At 41.1% G+C, this 22,097-nt stretch overlaps 1 protein-coding gene across 1 annotated transcript; it reads left to right on the forward strand.

The window, feature by feature from the left end:
- The first annotated feature begins 1,419 nt into the window (after nt 1–1,419).
- Nucleotides 1,420–21,802, forward strand: ZBTB11 (zinc finger and BTB domain containing 11). The gene is made up of 11 exons (XM_030475948.1): nt 1,420–2,179; nt 4,510–4,745; nt 5,399–5,630; nt 6,794–7,608; nt 9,595–9,774; nt 10,276–10,512; nt 10,866–11,010; nt 12,067–12,184; nt 13,426–13,584; nt 14,052–14,227; nt 15,600–21,802. The coding sequence occupies exons 1-11, from the start codon at nt 1,870–1,872 to the stop codon at nt 16,124–16,126; spliced, it is 3,135 nt and encodes a 1,044-aa protein (XP_030331808.1). The 5' UTR covers nt 1,420–1,869; the 3' UTR covers nt 16,127–21,802.
- Nucleotides 21,803–22,097: the final 295 nt, after the last annotated feature.

Raw genomic sequence — 22,097 nt, forward strand, 5'->3', positions numbered from 1 at the left:
TGAGATTTGCAGGCTTTGGCTGCCTGGTGTTACTGCATAGAAATACTCTTAAGATTACTCTTCCTTGCTCTTTATTCGTGAGTTCTGACTGATATGGTGAGACACAGTAAAGAATAACAGTCCATCAGGTTAGTCCTCTCACAAGCTATGAGGCAGGCTCTTCAGAGCAGGGTGTTAACGTTGGCTGCCTGGTGTAACTGCACGTTGTTCAGCTCAAACGCAGGCGTAATGCTATGAATTCACACTGAAATTAATAAAGTCCTTGTGTTTACCTAATGCAAGGCAATTGATCCCCTAATTAAATATTTATCACAAAAAATGGAACAGTTAAATTTTTCATAGATGCACATAATAATTAAAGTTGCAAAAGATCTCCAGAGTTCACCTAGTGCAACTCCTTCCTCAAAGTATGTCTACTCAGATCAGGTCGCTCAGCTGAGTATCCAGCTGAGCCATGAACAACTCCAAAGACAGAGGTTCCACAACCTCTTAGGGCAACCTGTTCTAGTATTTGACAACCACCACAATTTAAGAGCAAAGATAAAACCCCCTTAATTTCACATGTTCTAACCTGTGCCTGTTGCCAACAGCTATGTAACTGTGATAAGAGTTTGCCTCCACCATCTCTGTAACCTCTGGTGACGTAGCTGTGGACAGCAGCAAGGTCCTCACAAAACCTTCCGTTTTTAAGGCTGAAGAGGCCTGTCTCTCAGTCTCACTTCATCCCTCATGCTCTCATCCCTGACAGCTTTTGTGGCCTTCTGCTGGACTCCTCCATCCAGTCAGTACCTTTGTATTTAAGGGGGGACTGCAGTACTCCAGATACCGTCTTGCAAGTACTAAGCACAGTGGAAAGGTTGCTGCTGACTATGCTCCTGCCTGGGTGCAGGCATCCTGCGACTCGTGTCTAGTTACGGGTGTAAAATAAAATCAGGTCGGAATTCGGACAGGGAAAAACAGCAGCTGATGTTCGAAAGATTTTCTTTCTTCCATTTTACAAATCAAAAAAGAGCACATTCAACGCACTGAGATGTACTGTTGTGCCACTCGGCCACACCGGTGTGGCTGTTACCGGTTGTGCTGCTCCTGAGAGAAGTTCTCATGCTACAATGTGAAGTCACACTTCTAATTTTCTCGTATCTCCTACTTCCGACGCGATCTTGAAGTGAGGCTGCTTGTTTCGGAGCTAGCGCTGTAAAGGTATTAACAGCTCTGCCTCTTCCTGCCATGGCCGTACCCGCCCTCACAGGCTTTGCCCGGCTCTAAGATGGCCGCCCATAGCCATCCGCTCGGCCTCTCCTTTGCCCGGTCCCAAGATGGCGGCTTCGTTCTCCCTACCAGCTGCTCCTTCCCTTAGCACCCGCCCCTTCCCATACTCGCGGGATTCTGACCTCACTTCCTCTTGTGCAGCAGCCATTTTGTCTTTCCGTTGCTGCTGCTGCCCGAGCTTCTCGCTCCCACCCGCCGCCGCTGGCTGCGAAACTCCAGTTCCCCCCCGGGCCCGGCTCCCGCCGGACCGGCCTCCCCGCGCCTGGGCGAGGGGCCGGCGGAGGCGCGGGACGCCCCGATCCTCCGTCCCCCGGCAGCGCATGCTCTCCCCTGCCTCGGAAGACGCCTCCGCAGCCCCACGGAACCCCCGGCGAGCGCCGGCGCCTCTCCCCCTCCGCGGGCCCGCCGCATGTGACTGACCCGGGCGCGCCCCGTCCCGCGCGGAGACGCTGCCCCGCAGCCACCTCTGCCCCGGGGGCGAGAGCCTGACCCTCCGATCACCTGCCGAGAGCGCCGTACCCTTGCCCGGCGGCCAGGGGGGAAACCCGGCGCGGAGACTGCCCCTTTCACCCCCCCGTTCCCCTCTCCCCCTGCCCCGCCATGTCCAGCGAGGAGAGCTACCTGGCCATCCTGCGGTACCTGACCAACGAGCGGGAGCCCTACGCGCCGGGCACGGAGGGCAACGCCAAGCGCAAGATCCGTAAGGCGGCCGCCTGCTACGTGGTGCGCGGCGGGACCTTGTACTACCAGCGGCGGCAGCGGGACCAGCAGCGCTTCGCTGAGCTCGAGGTGGTGCTGCAGGCCGAGCGCCGTGCCCGCCTCATCCGCGCCGCGCACCTGGCCCCTGACGGCGCCCACCGCACCCGCCTGCAGACCTGGCAGGGGCTCTCGCAGAAGTACTGGTGGCGAGGTGAGCGGCGGGGAGCGGGCGGGCGGCGCGGGGGGAGCCCAGCAGAGGTCGGGAGAGGCGGCTGGTGAAGCCGGGGTTGCTGGGCGCCGGGCTTGCGAAAAGGATGGGTGCGTGCGCTCCCTAGGGAAAGCAGGAGGGGACTGTCGCTGTTTGACTGACTGGTGCCTTGAAACACCCCGTGGTCTGTAGGCTGCGACTGCGAGTCTCTCCTTAACAGGCAGGCCTCGCCTTGCCGTGTGAGTTACACCTTGGTCAGCACATTGTCCTGTGGCTTCTTATTTAGCAATGGTGTTTTGAGTATATGGAAGCACGGAGCATGGTTGTCCCCATCCAAGTGTTGCGGCCAGCCTGCTTAAGGTGACGATTTCTCAGCTTGTGTGCATCTTGTAGAGCGATAATCCATTCCATGTGACCTAGTTCATTCAGCTTTTAACCTCGTAATACCTTTTCCCACTACCACGTGGATGCTGTTCACGTTTAAATAGCAGGGCAGCCAGTGGTGATTTGTAGCCCTGGCACTTATTATATTTGTCTCTTTCTTCCAATGAGAATCTGAAAAGACAAGACTAATTCTCAGTTGGTTCCTGAGTGATGTCATAGCTGTTAGAAATGGTAGTGTATGAACAGCAACAATTCCCAATCGGGGCCTTCTTTTGGTTGAGCCAATGACTTGGTACCTGTATTCTCTTTGGATTTGGTGTTCTGCTTTTAGTCTTGTGTATCCATTAAACAAATATCCTGCTTTTCAGTTGCTCAGAGTGCAGTTTCTGTTTGTACTGCTTTTCTTGTTCTGCCTTTTTTTCTTTTTCCATCCATCAGTCAGCAAGTCTGTCATTTCAGCTTTAGTTTTCCCTATCTTAATTTGGAAGCTTTTTGGTCTAGCCTATCCTTCCAGTAGAGATCTCACTGACCTGAAAATCTTTGATGTGAAAAAGAATTTGGTGTCTGAAAGACATCCATTCAGAATGGTGGCCTCCTTACTTTTATCTGGGTTCTTACTGTCTGCCTAGTATTAGACTGTTCTAGCATCTACTGTTATCCTGTGCTGGAAAGTTCCTTAATGGACTTGAGTATATCTTTTCATCAGAAGAGGGCATTCTATATCCTATATTCTTCATCTTGTGATCTTATTGCTTACCTTTATTTGCACAACAATAAGAGACAATAAGTCTCTTATTTCTCTTGCACTAAGAATACTAAAATTCATGCCCTGCTGTCAGTTCAAGCGTTACATTTCTTACCTGTCTCTTCTATGAAACACTGATTTGTCCTGCTGTTATAATACTCTTCTGCTGCTAGTGGACAGCAGCTTTGACCCAGTTATCATTCTGAGATGGGTGCCAGTCTGTTGTGTCTGTCTGCTCTGTAACTGGGAAGCAATGGGCTGGAGTGTGACCCAGTGGCCAGGAAGGGTGTTAGATACATGATCAGAAGACCAGAGATCTTCTGTCCTGAGAACTAGTCCCGGTTTCAGATAAAAATCAAAGAAACATGAAGTGTTTGAAATGGGCATGAATGTCTCTTGGGTTGGAGAGATACGTATGTAACGGTAGTGAATCTCATGCTCTGAAAAGGTGTGAGCAGGGCAAGTCTAACTCTGTATATCAGCCAAGTTTTAGAGCTATGCTAGATTTTGAACTACAGAGACACGGCTGTTGTTATGTATGCTTTTATATTATCCTAGTGAAGAAAATGAATTTGGATTGGAAGCCATACACTAGAAATGCCTTGGTACCTAGAAGAGGACCCTGAGCTTAGGAACTATTGAGTACCTAAAATTACTTAGTTACTCCAGTTAAAGTACTGGTGGGAAATTAATTTATTTAAATCCTGAAATTATGAGTAATTGATTGACATTGGTGTTAATGAGTATAATTGCATATAACACGGTTCTAATTTTACAAAAGCCCTTAGGTGAGCTTTCCAATTCTTGTTCCTTTCAGTAAGGACAAGCTGAGATCCACTTGTGTGAGCTAAATGCAGGGCTAGGCTACAGCTTTCATTGCCTTGGGATTCTTAGGGTGAATGTATAAATACAAATATTTTTTGTAGCCTTAAAAATCTTTGTAAGAGGGTCTGCTTGATATAGTGATGTTTTAAATGTTCTATCTCAAACTGATGATGGATTACAGTAGTGACATGCAATAGCTTACAATGGTGTGAGAGAAGCAGAACTGGTAAGAAATCAGAGAAGGAAAAGTATAGATGGCTGATTTGGTTTTTCTCAGTAAGTGCGTAGTATTGTTTTGCTAATCACATATTTAATTATATGTTTAAGGTAAATTGAATGAACATCAAAAGCCTCATTAAGATCCATTAATTTTTCTTAGGTATTCTTAAGCAGGTTAAAGATTACATTAAAGAATGCAGCAAGTGCCAGGAAAAGCTAGATCGCTCTAGATCTCTGTCAGATCCTTCTGAAATGCTGGAGGAACTAGGACTGGATGCAAAATCTCATGAAGACAGTAATGAAACAGATGATGAATCGAGTAATGCGGCATCAATCCCAGCTGCATCCCCAAAGTCTGTGAAGAAGAAGCCAATAGCAAAGCATGAACTTGTATTTGTAAGTACCATTGTTTACATCTGAATGTATGTAAGGTGGTTGTTAATGCATTCCTAGTCACATACTTATTTTCCATTGTTGTGATAATCTTGTAATAATAAGATGACATAAATTTTGCCAGAGATACTCGATATGTGGAAACAGGTCACTGATATATTAGTTACAGTATGTCATCTTTGGAAAATAAAATCAGTCTGACTCCTGTTTATGCGTATAGGACCCACAGGAAAATGAACAGCAAAAGTAGTAAAGCATCACATACAAGATTCTCATGGAATCTCTGTCTGTTCCTTAATAAATGGTGCTATATTTATATATACAATTCATGTTGATAACTGGGGGCCCATATACATGTAAAGACCTTTGAATCTAGAAACAATTTCAGATTGCAGCATTAAAAAATATGGTCAAAGAACTGTTTGAATATCCATGTTTTCCCATTTTTCCAGTCGTTTGTTTTAACTGTGTTTGGAGGGAGGGTGAAACTTGATGCATTTAAAGAAAGAAAATAATGGTAAAGTTAAGCTGTATATTATGCAGGCTTGAAATGATTGTACAATTGCAGAAAATAATCCTTTTATGTGTTTCAGTGTGAATGCTTAAAAAGGCACAGTCCAAATGTAATGAAGTTCTCATAATGTTGTTTATGACAGGTTGACAGTAAGGGCCTTGTGAAGCAGTCATCTTCCAAACATTGTCTGTCAGTCTTAAACCAACTGAATCAGCAGAGGCTTTCCAATCAGTTCTGTGATGTGACTCTGCTGATTGAAGGAGAGGAGTACAAAGCTCACAAATCTGTCTTGGCAGCCAGCAGCGAGTACTTCCGAGAGCTCTTCATTGAAAAGGGAGCTGTCACTAGTCATGAAGCTGTAGTGGATCTGTCAGGTGAATTGTTGTGGGTTTCAAAGCTAGAAATCATAATATCCTAAGTAAGGTGTACAGTATTTGATTCAGTCTTTTTTTTGAGTGTTCAAGACAATCACGTATTTTGTCTTGCTTTTTTTATCTCTTTTAATCTCAAAAGTATTTTGTGTGTACTTTAAAGTGGTTACTCTGGTTTTGCATAATCTGATCTTCCATGTTGGATGGACTTTGGGATTTCATCTTAAAATTTCTAAGAAGCTTTGGATTGATTTTTACCTTGCTTAGGTTTGTTTCCTCCTTGTATTAGTCACAAACATTAAAAAAGGGAACATAGTCAAATGCTTGAATACATCAAGAGGGCATGTTGACTAGCTTCTTGGAGAGCTGTTTAGCTGTACAAATACTAAATTGTTTCCTATGTCTGTGAAACACTATTATACATGTTTCTGCTTATTTCTCAGACCTTCTGGTACCTTGAAGATAGGAGACCATCCTAAAATAAATGTTCTAAAAATAGGTTTGTAGTGATGAAGAGTACTGTACAGAACATATGCCTACTGCGTTGCTTTCTCATTAGTTTCTTAACTGTCTCTGTGTCTGCATAAGCAATAGACATGCATGAACAATACATTTCTAGTATGATGGTCCAGAAGGTCCTCCAAATTAAATATTTGATTTACAATTTACAGAACTGTGGAAAATTATACCAAATGCTTGTTTTCAAGCATTTCTATCTGTAAATCCATATCTTTATTTTTCTCATTAGCCACTTTTTTGTCTTATTTTTCTGCCACATCAGTTGTTACTTGAGTCTTGAGTACTTTCTGAATGTAGCAGGTCTGGAAAGACTTTGGTTAAATTAGGGTTAATCTGTTTCAGAAATATTGTGGCTCTCCCAGCATCTTGAAACATTCTTCTCGAGAATTTTATAGAACCTCAGTTCTACTTATTGGAAAAGTTGTCTGAGCTTACTTCCACGTAGAAAATACACAAGGAGGATGCTTTTGTGTAAATTACTATTAATTGAATCCCAGTGGAGGGGTTTCAATGTTACTTGCAAGTGTGTTTTGCTCTAAATTTGTCTTAACCATATCGAAGATGAATTGTTGTATCGTTCATGGGATATTTTGATGTAATTCGGGGTCATCAGTGTTTGTTCTAATCTCTTGTTTTATTCCTGGCAGGGTTCTGCAAGTCCAGTTTCCTGCCTCTTTTGGAATTTGCTTATACTTCAGAACTAACCTTTGACTTCTGTAGCATGGCAGAAGTCGCCATGCTTGCCCGACATCTCTTCATGTCGGAGGTCCTCGAAATCTGTGAAAACGTGCACAAACAGATGGAAGAGAAGCAAATTACAGTGTACCAAAAGGGAGATATTCAAACAGTAGAGTCAACGCAAAATTTAGCAGAGCAGACTGAAGTTGAGATGCAGCCCGAGCATGGTGCTGAGCAACCTGGGCTCGCAGCCAGTGAGGTGCCAGTAGCTGTTAATGGAGCTCCTTCCTCTGCTGGGACAGAGGAGGCAGCAGCACCCCAGCCTGACCTCTCGCCCCCAGAGCCTGCAGAGGGCACTCCGGATGATATTTCAAAGCCTGTGGAGCAGTGTGAAACAACTGAAAGTTATGTCAAGATACAGCTGCTGGAGAGCGTTGCAAATAACACCGTGTCTGTTGTAGAGGCAGAGCTGTCGGCTGCGGAAGCCATGGATGCACGGCTCATGGATACAGGTCAAACGGAAGTTGAAACAGATCAAAATGAAAGTGGTAAAGCAAATGTGGACACGGCTTCTGAAGACTCCTCAGAAACACTCAAGCAGAAACATGGCAGTCAAAGTAAAGAACAGAGCATCTCAGATTCACAACCAGAAAGCCAAGATGATACTTACAAAAGCAAGCTCCGCCGGCGTTCTGTTACTGAAGGGGGATATATCAGATTGCATAAAGGAATTGAAAAGAAACTCCAAAATAGAAAGACAAATCCTAAATCTGCAATACAGCAGGTATTCTATCTGTTTTCAGGCCTGTTGTCAGTAATCATCCAGTGTTTCAAGACCAGTCTGAAAAGACACTGCTGTTTCCAAGCACTGTCTGGCAAATGTTTTTCTTTGTTGAGCAATTAACATTGCTGCAAACCAAAGTAACTTCCAAGATGTGACAGTTGTGCAAAACCAAAAAAACCAACCTAAAATAAACCAAAGATTGGCACCAAAATTCTTCCCGTATTAAAGATCTTTAGAACGCTCAGTGACCTTATCCCAGCTTGAGTATCTTCCCATAGCTTGGTTGGACAGAATGTGTATCTTCTCCCTAAAATTCTTAGATGATCTGGGAATTTAATTCTTACCTAGCATGTGTGTATGTCAGTTGTAGACAAATGTAGACAAAAGTTGTTCTGTAGACAAAAGGGTGTTCTGTGAGATACATCCATACTAGAGCCACTAGTCCCCATCAGGGGGATAGTTCTTGATCATTACAACACCCTTGTAGATATAAATTGTAGCATTAGTCTGCTTTCACAGATGGACAAGTTAAAGCCCAGATGTTAAAACTAGCACAATAAGCAAAATAGTTGAGCAACCTATTTATGATGGTTGAAGAAGGACAAGGTTTTTCTCCTGTTTTGGGAGAAGGAATGTCTACCTTAACCTCCTTAACTTATTTTGCAGTTTTTAAATCTGGCCCCTTGACAGTGACCGTCTATACAAAAAAAAAAAAGGAAATTGGTTTACATAATTGCTCAGAATTAGGAACTCAGGACAAGGTTTCTGCTTTCCTAACTCATTTCATAGCTCTTAACATTTTTGTGTCATGCATCCCTCAGCTTCCCCTCCATGGCACTGGATGTCATATAAGCACTGGGAAGGAGACACTCCCAGTTTTAGTGCTGGAAGAATAACAGGAAAGAGAGGCTGCAGGAAAAATGCTGCTAATTTTTGAATTACAGTAATTGCAGTTGGCATGGAGATATTGGGGATGAAATATGCTTTGTATGAACAAATTATTTTCCAAGCTCCTACTAATCATCTAGTGAACAAAATTTGTTTTTGTGGCTTCACAATTTAGCCAGTTTGAATCAGTTTTCAGAGCAACAGCAAAATTAAACAAACAAAAAAATTAAGATGTTGCCCCCATGTTAAGTTTCAGTTTGATTTTGAGTGACATGGAAGGGCTGAAGGGCTAGAATGTTTGCAAAAGCTGTTAAATACCTCACTTGTTGAGAGAACAGGAAGAGGAAATGAGGATGCTTGTACTTTTTTCCCTTGCCTTATTCTCAGAAACCTGAAGGGGAGATACCCGATACGGGAAATTTCAGCCCGATCACTTACATTTTGGCTTTTAAAGAAGTTGACAGCAAGTTTCTACAAAGGAAAGCAAGATTAACAGCTCCAGGTAGCACTGACAATACTGCCTAACAAAAAACCCCACAAACCACTAGTAAAGCTGGAATGCTGTAAACAAAAAAGAACTTTGCTTAAATACTGCATTTTTCTCACAGGTTCCTAATAACTCAGGTTTTGCTGGCTGGTAAAAATTAATTAGGCCACTTATTTTTTTAATCTGATGACTTTTGTAGTAAAGCAAATGTAAATGCTGAAAAGGGAAGCTAGAGTTTAGGCAAGGGTTGGAAAGATTTGATAGATAATATTGTGACAGGCAGTACTTTGTAGTACATCTGTAACTTGGCTCTCACTTAGCAGTTACTCAGGGATGAATAGTTAGTTATCTCTGAACTGGTAGGTCATTGTCTGCCTATAACTGTAATCAGTTTATGGTTTTAAAACAAGACCAACTTTTCACCCACCATGACATCTGTAGTTTTGCAGTGAACTTAAATAGGGTAACTTTCTAGCAGCTAAGTAAACTGAGCAAAATCAGGTGGTATTATAGTAACTCACAGAAACATCAGCTTTCAGTACCAACTTGCAGAGAAAGTATGAAATACAGTGTAATAAAGTTCATTCAAGGGTTGTGTTTTTCCAACTTAGGTTGCCATGAAGCTGGTACAAAGAGGAAAAAAAATGAAACAGCCCAAAAGAGACACCATGGAAAACAATGAAGTAGAAGCTCAGCACAAATGCACAGAGTGTGGGATGGTGTTCCAGCGGCGCTATGCACTTATAATGCACACGCTGAAACATGAAAGATCTAAAGATTATAAATGCCCAGTAAGTTGGATGTTCCTTTTTGTAAACCTCCCTCTTTATGAAAATTCATTCAGTAACAACTTTAGTAATGATTTTTCTTATATATTTTTTGGTACATGTATTTATTTTCCTTACAGATTTCAGAGATGGATGCAGCCCTGATCTGGATAGGGTGGGGTAAAATGTGGTGCAGCCACATGGCCTGACAGCACCATGTGATGTGGGAGTATGCTTGCTGCTCAAGACAGTGCTGGTGTGGGCTTTACTTTTAACCTTACCCGTAAATTTGCAACTGTGTTTAGATTAGCCTAGAAGTTAGCCTCATTGGGAAGTTATCAGTGGTTCTGTCAGTAGCCATAAAATTCAAAAATTATAACTACGAATTAACCTGAGATAAAATGCCCATTGGAGTCAGGTTATAGGCCTAGCTAATCATGTTAATATACTTAAAACCTTTGATTACCTTTTTTAATAATGTTAGAATATTAAATGTGAAGTAAAGTTGTAATATTTTCTTCCCAGTTGTGTAAGAAAGAATTCCAGTATGGTGCCTCGCTGCGAGCCCATCTTGTCCGGCACACTCGGAAGACTGAAGTGAACACTGCAGCTTCCAGTGTAGAAGAGACAGGCGCGTCTTCGGTGAAAGGGAGAACTAAACGGGAGTTTATATGTGATATATGTGGGAGGACTCTACCTAAGCTCTATTCTCTCAGAATACATATGCTCAAACATACAGGTGTAAAACCACATGCATGCAAGGTAAAGAGAAAGTCCTTTTACTCTCTGATCAAATTAGTAATGTTTTCTTGATATTTTAGTATTGACACTCTGTCCTAAAATTTAGATTAATTTAGGTCACTTCAGAATGCATTCCTGATAAAAATTCTTGTAGTCCAAGATTGAGAAAACTAGAATGAAGTCGAACCATGAAAGTTCATAATTCTGTATCTAGAAGAATGTCTGCAAAATCTGGTGCAAAATCATAGGTTTGGCTGTGCTGGTTCCCAAGAAATACAGGATGTTTTGTTGTGTTTGATTTAAACACCTATTACAAAATGAGTTGGTTTTTTTTTTTGTCCTATTCCACTGGATATGGATTTTCTTTTTTTTAGGTTTGTGGAAAGACCTTTACATATAAGCATGGATTAAAAATGCACTTAGCTCTCCATGAAGTACAGAAACAGTTCAAGTGTGACCTGTGTGAAAAGTCTTTCGTCACAAAAAGAAGTCTTCAGGAACACATGAGCATTCATACAGGTAAGTGATGAGAAAGGAGATCCTTCTACTTTGGTTGGCTATTGTATGCTGCTGAACTTTAACACTGTTCTTCAGTGACAAAGGAACTGCTTGAGAAAAATAAATGGTAGTTTCTCCTTTTTCTTCTACTGGTCAGACAGCTGAGATAAAGGTAAGTAGTCCTTTTACATTTGTTTTCTGGCGTTATTTTACTGTAACTTAATGTTATTATGCAGATGTTCTATACAAGAACAGGGAATCATGGTTGGTCTGTTCCTATGTTTTTATGTACATATTAAATGCCTGTATCATCAGGACAAAGATAGGCAACGGGCTGGAATATTCTGGAGCGCTTACTTTCAGCCTATCTTTTCAGAGTAAAACATTATAAGTTAAATCTCTGAGAATCTCCGTATACATTTTACAAGACTTGCCGTACTAATATTGAAATTTTATAAAACCTGGTATCTTGAAAGATCTTAGCATATGAAAGATAATAATTTAATAGAAGCGGAGTTTTGAAATTGTAATATGTAGGAAATGTCTGTGTTTCTTGCTTCCCTGAGTTGGGCAGAATTAACAGTAAGAGACTTTGTGTTAAAATAATTTATTCCAGAAATGAAGGAATTTATACTGGTACTTAGCATTCTGAAGTGGATGAGTTGTAGCAGAAAGCTTTTCTTTTAAGGTGTTGTGCCACAAATTCAAGATGCAAGTCATCCATAAGCAATACGGCGTTGCTGGAGAAGTTGCATATTACATGAACACAGGCAGTTGGGGGGTTTCCACAGAAGAGGGTATTTTTTAGGCTGTTCACACTCCATGACTAATTCAGTAGCTGCAATATTTTGATTAAAAACGTGCAATGAAGTAATTCAGAGGTGCTACTTCCCCCGTGTATTACATTGGCACATACAAAATACACTTAAAAATTCCATCTGTGTGTAATTAAACCAATAACTCTTTCTAACATTGCTACTTAGAGAAATTATACAAGAAGAAAAAAACCACTCTCACAAAGCACTCCAAAGGTAGGGAGGCCTGGCTTTGTAACATGTTTTGGTTTGTTTTTGTCAGGAGAATCCAAGTATCTTTGCTCCATCTGTGGAAAATCTTTCCACAGGGCATCAGGACTCAGTAAACATATAAAGAAACACCAGCCAAAGCCTGAAGTTCGTGGATTTCAGTGTACTCAGTAAGTTGGTTGGTGGTTTTTTTGGTGGGTTATTTTTTTCTTGCCATTAATGATTCTAGTAATGTTAAAGATTACAAGCAGCTCCTTGTTGTAGCATAAAACTGTTCACTGGGTTGGAATAAGACTTCTAAAGCATAAGATTAAAAAAAAAAAAAAAAATCACTTTTGTTACTACATGCACTGGAGAGCAAAAGCTTGTTTTTAAACTGTTACCTAGCTCTATTTTCATACAGCTGTTTTCTAATGAGCGTGTTTGCACTTGTAGCTGTCATCAGTAGTGATATGGTTTTAAAGCTCCTTTGTTGGACAGATAGGGCAGTAAGCTTGTCATAGGCAAAGGGGTATTGCAAGAAGGGTTCTTGCCGCCTTTTACTGTCATAGCCGGTTTCAGTTTAATTTGAAAATTTCGTATGTAATCTAGATGTTGTGTACTGGCATGTACTGCAAGGCACACTGTGTTTAGCGAACAGCATAAATTAAGACTCACTGACTACTGCGGTTAGCTTGATCATAAATGCATCTGTCAGCAGGATATGGTGTTACCTTATGAAGAGATGCAGATGGTGAGGCAAAGATGTCTGAAGAGCAGAATTTGTTTCAAACAGACGAAGCATGTCTTTGATTAGACTGACCTCCATAGTTTCCATACCAAGAGGAGCTATTGATTTCTAATTTCATATAGTCATACTATGGCAAGGTAGAAATGAAAGAAAACTAGGAGTTCGCCTGAATTTAGATGTACGCAAGCAGCAAGCTGAAGAATATCGCTAGTTTCGGATGCTTTCTTGTAGGATTCTGAATTTGTTTTTTAATTTCTAAAAAAATCCATTTGAGCATTACAAACAACAGATCCCAGTTATCTTTATCAATAATTAATCCTCATTGGTTAAGAGGAGAAACAGCTGTTACCATACGAATTTATGAGGACAATATAATACAAATTTCTGATGTCTTCCAATTGGTTTGCCTTTCATTATTCCCCATAAAAATAACAGAAAGAATATAGTTACCTGTAACAGACAAAAGTGTTTCAGAAGTCCTCAAGTTATATTCCAGACTTTCAGATAAGCTGCTGTTCCTTTTAATTTTCCCTAGTTTGGAAAGGGATTGTGCTGATGATGCAATAGGTGTTGTCTTCTCAATGTCTTCAGTCACCATTAAAGAAGAGGGTTCCAGTGCCTTTGAAATCAGGATCACCAAGATCTATCTTGTATGAGATGCTAAAACCTTTACTGTTACAGGTGTGAAAAGAGTTTCTATGAAGCTCGAGATCTTCGACAGCATATGAACAAACATTTAGGTGTGAAGCCATTTCAGTGCCAGTTCTGTGGAAAGTGCTACAGCTGGAAGAAGGACTGGTATTCTCATGTCAAGTCTCATTCTGTCACAGACCCTTATAGGTAAGAGGAAACTCATTTAACAGCTGAAATATACTAATCAGTATGAGGTTATACAGATCAACAGCCAGCCAACAAGGAACTTCCTAGTCCTTTGTTAAAATACTGATTGATTGATGTTGACTGGGGTTTTGAGTACTTGAGAATGGATGGGTGACTTCACATAGTGTGGTCCAACTGTTAACCTGCTGGCACAGTCCTGGAACTAATACGTATGAAGTTGTAAGAGAGTAAATATAATTAAGTTAGAAATGCTTCGTATGTGATCTCACCTCTCTGGAATGGTAAGTGGAAGCTTTGTGGCTGTGAATAAGAGAAAATGCAGCTCCATCCAAGATTATTTCTAATTATGGAACTACTTGTCATATGGGACGGTGTTCCCATTAAACTTTGTCTGTCGTAATTAAAGTGCATTTTAAAAAGCATAAGTATAGCATAATGGTTTCAATAGATTTCTCAACACTTTTTAGGTGTAATATATGTGGTAAAGAATTTTATGAGAAAGCTTTATACAGAAGACATGTAAAGAAAGCCACACATGGTAAAAAAGGAAGAGCAAAACAAAATCTGGAACGAGTTTGTGAGCATTGTGGAAGAAAATTCACACAGCTCCGGGAATACAGGAGACACATGAACAATCATGAAGGTACGTAGAAAACAAGTAGCCATGACATCCCTCAATCCCTGAAAACATTATGGAGAAAGGGGGTAATTGTTTCTTGGAGTCTGTGTGTGTCCTGTGTTGCAAGAAGCATAGAAGCTCTTACAGATTCTCCAGTTTTATGCTAGTCCTGGTTTATTAACTTGCTTCCAATGATTCCCAGAAGTTGGGATCTTCCTAAAGGTGCAGCTGCACACAGGGACAGTGACAGTCTGTCCTTCTTAGAACTTTAATCTAAGAGGGACTTTTTTAGAAGTGATTAAAGATGTATATCTGGCAAAGAATTGGATGTAGTAAAACATTCTCCAGTTTGAAAGGTGCGCATAGTTAATAAAATATTCTTCAAACAGCAGAATGATTGGCCTGAATTTAACAAAAGGACCACTGCTGGAAATTGGTCAACTTCTTGATTTATAAGAAGCAGTAAACTATGTGATGTTTGAGGGAAAATATGAAAACATTTGATAATTAAAAAAAAAAAAAAGTGTGCGTTTTTATTTTAGATGTGAAGTATGATTTTTGAGTATTTGGTTGTTCCAGCTGTACTGGAAGTCTAGATACACTCCCATCTCAGGGAAAAAAAACCACTTTAATGAAGCATCTCTCCTTTTAAAGAGCTGTTAAGAGTAAATCTAATAGCTGTCTCGCTATTGAAGTAGAGATTTTGTGTTTGTTTCTAAACAGAGTGTCCTGTAATAGATACCTAGCCTAAGTCCACAGTAACTGTTACAAAGGAAAAGCCAGCCCTGAAATGGTGTTTGTTGCCACCCACATGCCTTGTTAGATACTGCAGGCCACAGAGCTCAAATGTGATAAGGGAGAATAAGATTATACAAACATCAGGTGCACTATTTGAACATATGTGCTGTGGAGGAGGAGGGGAAAAAGCTGTAGATGGCATTACAAGCTAACTAAAGTGCTGGCATTTGATGAGAAGTGTATAGAAGGATTTACAGAATCAAAGGGTGACTAGAAATGTCAGTGCCAAATTCCATGAAGTAATACATGGTTTCAGAAAAGCATCACTGGCAAAAAATAACTAGAATTTTATTAAGTGGTATGCACTTAAAATAGGGGAGAAACTGCACCAAAAAGAATTTTGAGAATTTTTTTAGAAGTAAAAAGCTAGATTGAGCAGAGCACTTTTGGAAAATGTTACCACTGAATGTAAGATTTTGTGCTTGCATTATATTGTAGTACAGAAATGGCAAACAGGATCTCGTGCTTACATGGAAGAAGTGAAAGGATTTCTTCCTTCCTTTTATACTGCTGCTCTTCCTGTCACTTCTTATCAACACTCACACGTTTTTATGAACTCCTGACAGTGAGCTTTTCCTTGCTTTCCCTTTGAGGGCAGGTGTGAAGCCATTTGAATGTCTCACCTGCGGAGTAGCGTGGGCAGATGCACGTTCGCTGAAGCGCCACGTGAGGACACATACCGGGGAGCGACCATACGTCTGCCCGGTGTGCAATGAAGCTTACATCGACGCCCGGACGCTACGGAAGCACATGACCAAGTTTCATAGGGACTACGTACCCTGCAAAATCATGCTGGAAAAAGATACTCTTCAGTTTCATAACCAGGGCACACAGGTGGAGCATGCCATCAGCATTTTAGCAGCAGACATGCAGGAACAAGAAACAGAGATCAGCGTTGGTGGTAGTGAGATTGAGACTGTGGTAGTGACAGGAGAGACGCTCGAAGCCATTGAGGCAGTTGCAGCTACTGAGGAATGTACATCAGTCTCTACTCTTTCTGACCAAAGCATCATGCAGGTGGTAAATTATGTATTAGCACAACAGCAAGGACAGAAAATGGCTGAAGCGACGCAGGGCATCGAAACTGTAGAAGTGGAAGTGGCCCATATTACAAAGACAGACTGAATATAGCGTACAAGAGAGCAAGAAGGGTGAGGTCTTACGATCTGTGAGAGCTAAGTATTTAACTGGTTATCTGAGGCTTACAGTGATGCCTGTTTTCAAACGGTTAATCCCCAGTGCTGAACGTCTTGGTGATGAAATACTGCACCATGCATTACAGGGAAAATGTTAAGATGCTTCAGTGTGAGCCAAGGCTTTGAAGGCTAAGATTCCTGCACTGGACTAACTGTAAAAATAAAAATAATGTTTTCTGTGTCATGGAGTAAGTATCATGCTGAAACTTCTAAAAAATGAAAAAAAAAAAAAAATGTAAAGAGCCTGCACTAAACACTAGAAGTGCACAGTTACCGGTGGCTTTCTTTTACTTTTGTTTTTTCGTGCGTTTCATCAGGTTTGTGAGCAAATTGCCTGTACTGGATGCTGTCTGTTTACTCCCCAAGACAAGGGGATGGCAGAATGCTTCATGCAGTGTGTTTCATGCAACATACAGAAAATCCAAGGCTTTTCTTTGGGTAGATGCACCAGTGGCAGTCAGTGAATCCTAGTTTTGAAGAACTTTCAATTCCAGGTTGTGGGTGGCAGGTCCAAGGTTCAGTAAAATGTTTTGCAGATAATGGGCAGGAGTCTACTGAAGCCTGAGGAAGTGTTCTCTGGGACAGACTGTGAGTTGTCATTGACCAGAGGACAGCCTACTGCAGGGACACTGCTTAGAGAAGTGAACTGCTTTTTATTTGTGAGCGAGGTGCTTACACTTCAGCCTCTGTGCACAACCATGTTCAGTTTAATGATGTCTGGTTGCATAAAGGAAGCTATCGCCTGCATTGTTGTATGTATCCAGAGAACGCAACCTAATGATGGATGTTTCTAATTTTGTATTACATTTAATGTAGAAACTCAAATTAAAAAGGTCTAATGGCACCCTTCTTTGGGTTCCTACCTGGACTTCTTCGGTATATTTATATTCCCATCTTGTCTTGTGTTGAAAGGAGGAGCCCTGCTAATTCCCAAATGGAACACATAATATCAGGATAGAGACTATGAAAATCCAAGTATGGGGTAAAAACTGAATTTGTCTCAAAATTACCAGAGTCTCCAGAAGACCTTACTACTGCTGCTGTAAGAAAATACTTCTAGGACAAGCTAATTACCTGGTGCTACATCACATAGATGGAAAAATTCTTACGGGGCGTTCTGTGAGTAAGCATGAGTCAAAGCCTTGGTTGGCCCAAGTTTAAATGCCCCTGATTTAATACCACAAACAGTACACATCTGTGTCTGTACAAGGTGTGGATTCTGTCATTGCTGGTTGCTTGGGTGTTTAAGCAAGCAGTATGTCTGTCAGGGTAAGTGAAGGTGCTATGCACACGGACAAGCAGAAGTGTATTTTTTAACTTGTTCTCAGTCTACAGTATTATCAGATGTTTCACAACTTGACAGCAGCAAGATACCCAAGGAGCCAGAAGCCTGTGGTACTGCAGGATGAATGCCATAAATAGTTACATGCATATAACCGTTCTACCCATGAAACAGATCCACTGAACAAAATTGAAGGAAACCCTATGAGGAAGCAACCACCTCAATTGAACTAGTATTTCTACCTTTCATCTTACTTAACTATTTGAGTACCTGTCTACTAAGCTACAGAATGGACTGTTCTTTTTATACTTTGCAAGCATGTAGATAAGCAGTTGTTGAAAACTTTTTAAGCAATATGCAGCTGGAGTTCTTGTCTGGAATCCGAATTAATCTGTGGATGACCATTTCAAAGGTCACAGTCTTCCTGCAGAGTAGTTATTTATGCATCCTGCACTCCTTGACAATTGTGTTCTTTTTCTAATTATTAAATGGAGTAAAATTAAAATGAATACTTTTAAAAAAAAAATACAGATACTGCTAGCTGTAACTCTTGAGGTTTTGTATGGTCAAGAATCTGGAGATAGCCATCTGCTTAAATTAAACTACTGCCATTATGATGGAAACATGCGTAAACTTCAAAGCTTACTTCAGTATTTGTATCTTACAAATAATTACGTATTACTGAAGTGAGAAAATGTTCAAGGAAAAATAGCTGTAAATAGTGCTGGAACGTTATTTGTATATTTAGTGTGTTACAAAAGGAATATTACCAGCACCTTAGTGGAGTCTTTGGTGCATTTATTTATTTGCCCAACCTATGGAAGAAGCTGAAGTGAATCTGAATTTCAGAGCCTTGTTTACCTACTGTAAAAAAGCTTTTTAACTGACTTGATGGCCTGCCATTTAACAACTATAACAACAATAATAACTAACCAAACAAATCACAACTAATCTTGTTTCCTAAGCAAGACTTAGCCAGGAATGTCAAAGCTGACTGTTGCGGCACCCCTTTCCTAGCAGAGCGTGCCTTACCTTTTCAGAATGGCATGAGGTAAGTAGGGAGTGTCGCTCTTCGCTTTGCTCTTCCTGTCCGTGTGAAGTTGCCTTATGCTTTCCTTTGGACTTCAGCTCTTAAGTTAAGATGTTCACTACCCTTCTGCAATCTATCTGAAGTCAGGCTGCAAATACGCAATTGATATTATTTAATTTGATTTTTTAAAAATAAAGTTCATGAGAAGTGTCCATTTATAAAATATTCCTAGTGAATTCCTGTACATAATAAATTTGATTTGTACATTCTGCTGGTTTTATTTAGTGTTAGATGTATAAAGGTATGGTTATTTCTGTCGTTAAATAAATTGAGCTTTGACATGAATTACTCTTTCAAGCAATTTTTTTGGAGGGGGAAAAAGGTGTTGCAAAATTATTTACTCCAGTATTTCACCTTCCACATATAGATAATTTCTGGTCTGAACAGTTCTAGTAACACCTACTTTTCAATTTTTGCTTAAAGCTCAAAACATTAACTTGTATGAGGAAAGGAAACCTGCTGCCGTCCTAAATTGTGTCAGACCATGGCTGTACAAGAGAATGATGTTAACCAAACACATCCTGAAATCACGTTGGCTGCCAGACCTCTTGGTAGATGAGGCACTGACCCCACTACCCAGCTGTACCTAGTTTAGCTTGCTTCAGATGCTATTTCTCTTGGCTTGGGTTCCTGCGCAATGCTGCCACTCCCAAGCAAGCATCCCCCCTTTCCCTCCCCCCGGCTTTGTTTCCACTAGAGACAGAACCATATCATTCCTGGCTGTTAAAGGAAGAGCCATGAATTTGTACAGCACTGGAACTGTGTATACATCTAATATGGTAACAGGGGCCAGTCTTACAGCTGCTGCTGACCACATGGTGGGAATAGCACTGCTCTAGTAAATGCAAGTCTTTACTAAAGATGTGTTCTCCAGCAGAAGGGTTCTGGCTCTAGAAGGCATGAGGCTGCAGGGCTGGTGGAGTCCAGAGTGACTTTGAAAGGACTTTTCAGAAAATAACAGTTTGTCTTGCACCGTATGAAAAAGCTTTGTGATGAGGGCAGTATTTCTTGTCCTGCTTTACAGACAGTAATATCAATATTAAGCTTACTCAGTGCTTTTAGATGTGCTGTGGCCCTAGCTCTTCATGTCGCAGCCTTAAATTTTACATGTGAACAGGGCTGTGTTCAACAAGCATCTGAGTAAGAAAAAAAAAAAAGCACAGCCTAAAATCCATGCTAGTTTTGCAATTACTCTTTTCGCTACACTGCTCTATTCAGTGCCTGCAACTCTATAGTGGAGGTTGATGTCCATACGAATGCGGATGGCTACCACAGTTACACTCCTTTCACATAAGCAAAGGCAGAATTATGATTTTCTAACAAGCTACTGAGCATGAGCCAACACTTAATATGCACCTACTGTGTTTACAGATTATGGGAAACTGGGGGAGGAAAGGAGAGAGAATTATGTTTTTATTATGACTTGCATTACCTTAGATTAATAAACTTGTACTGCAAGGAAAACATAAACACAGGCTCATGTCAACAAGTTTCAGCGGAGCTCTTGCTACAGAACCACAAACACTTTATTCGTCCATCTGTCTCATTGGGAAATTCAATCCCAGGAACCGAATTTAAGAACTAAGTCACAAGCTTAGCTAAGGCTTTTAAAACCTCACTATGTGCCACTGAATTGAAAAATCCATACTGTGATTCCTGACTGTGACAGTCACTGCCATGCTTCCCTGCTCTACCTGGTCTAAAGAGTAGCTGTCTATGTGTGTACCACAAAAAGCACATGCCGTAGCGTTAGGGTTTGCTTTGGTACCTAAACCTTGCTTGGACTCCCACCACTCCAGTCTTTTAAATGGAAGTTCATAACCCAAAATTTAACACGCGAAGCACAGAGTTCAATTGTAACAGTTTATGCTTCATGCTTTTAATCCCATGGGTAACGATGCATCTACCCTGAGGCAATGGCTCCACATTATTGAACACAAGCAGCTTTCCTAAGCAAGCACTATATAGTTATTAAGATGCTAATAGATCAAAATTAGAGAACAGTAGGAGATCCCTTTGTTAATAAAACCAGAGGAAACAAGGACGGTGTTAACAGGATAAATTGTTAATTGTCCAATTCTTACAGTGTTCTAGTATCTCTTGGAAGAGGAAATAGACAAACTATGGTAATTTTAGAATGCAGCTTTCCCTTCTGTAGCTTAAGGGCAGAACTACTCAGCATTCCTCAATTTGTAACCTTATAATGAATTAAAACAACCCAACCTCTTTGTGCAGAACACCTTTTAAGGCTACTAACTACGCAGATAAAAAGCCTTTTGGAAATTCTATTGCTTTTCCAGATTTCTCATCTCATGGCAGCCTAGAAACAGCTCTAGTTACACCAGTGATTTCCTATGGTTTAAAACCTGTTCGGCTCTTCAGAAAGCAGAAGCCACCATTTTCTCAAGAGCTGACATGTCCTCCACATCTCCTCACAAAGCCAGCTTTGGTAAGGCCACCCCTTGGGCACAGTCATGTCAGTTCTGACAAAGGGTGCTCCACAAAGGAGTCAGAGGCGGAGATGAAGTGCAACATGCTTGAAGGCAGCTGTGGCTGCTGCCATGCTGGTCACATTAGGACATGGTAGTTGGTTTTGTCAAAGTTGGCTGAATACCAATAGTATTCAGGTCATCTTTGACAGGGGAGTAAGCCCATGAAACTATAATAGCACCCACCAGTTAACTTTACAGACAGCTTGGTTGGGAACTTCTTCCCACTGATAAAATACTGACCTGGAAAATCTGCACAGTGCACCCCCTACACTTTAAAATGAATGAAATGAGGTGTGCAAGGGGCTGCATCCAAGATTACCTGAAACACTGCCATTAGTGGCTGGCAGCACTGGTTTGGGGGTTATTTACTTATAATATTATTATTTTAATATAGTTAGCATGAGTTTGGCTCAATTCCCAGCCCAGCAGGCTCAAAAGCAGCCCAGCTACAGGGTAGCACAGAGAAGGTTACTGCCTAACTACTTACATCTTCATCTAGTGTCTTGAATGTTTTGCAAGCTGCTCAGGCACTCAGTAAAGCTTTAGCGCTAAGCAAACATAAGCCTTCTGAGGTAAACCTGCACAAGTTAAATGGACAGACATTTCAAACACTGCTAGGCGTACACGCACCTTGCTATGCTAAGCAGGTAGAGCTCTCAGCAGATCTCCTGGAAGCACTTAAGACAGCTAAACCAAGCAGTCTACCCTGAGGTTTAGAATTCTTGACTCTTCTTAGAAAAAGAATAAAAAAATAACACACAAGACTACCTTCATGCAAAACCCATGGCTACTGTAACAAAAGCCTGAAACTTCAAGTGAAGTTCTAGCTAACATGTGCCTTGATGATACTTTTCCAATCAGTTCTTTCCTGCAAGCATCAGACATTAAACACCAACAGACATCCTTGTAGCTACAAGATCAAGCTTGTGAGACACTCAGTCCTGAGTGGACTGAGGCCATCCTGATGGATTTTCTTCATGAAGCACTGAGGAACAGAACTCACACATCAAGGGAGACAGGATCTTTGCTGAGATCT

This window comes from Strigops habroptila, chromosome 2 (assembly GCF_004027225.2).
Source record: "Strigops habroptila isolate Jane chromosome 2, bStrHab1.2.pri, whole genome shotgun sequence".
Classification (NCBI taxonomy): domain Eukaryota; kingdom Metazoa; phylum Chordata; class Aves; order Psittaciformes; family Psittacidae; genus Strigops; species Strigops habroptila.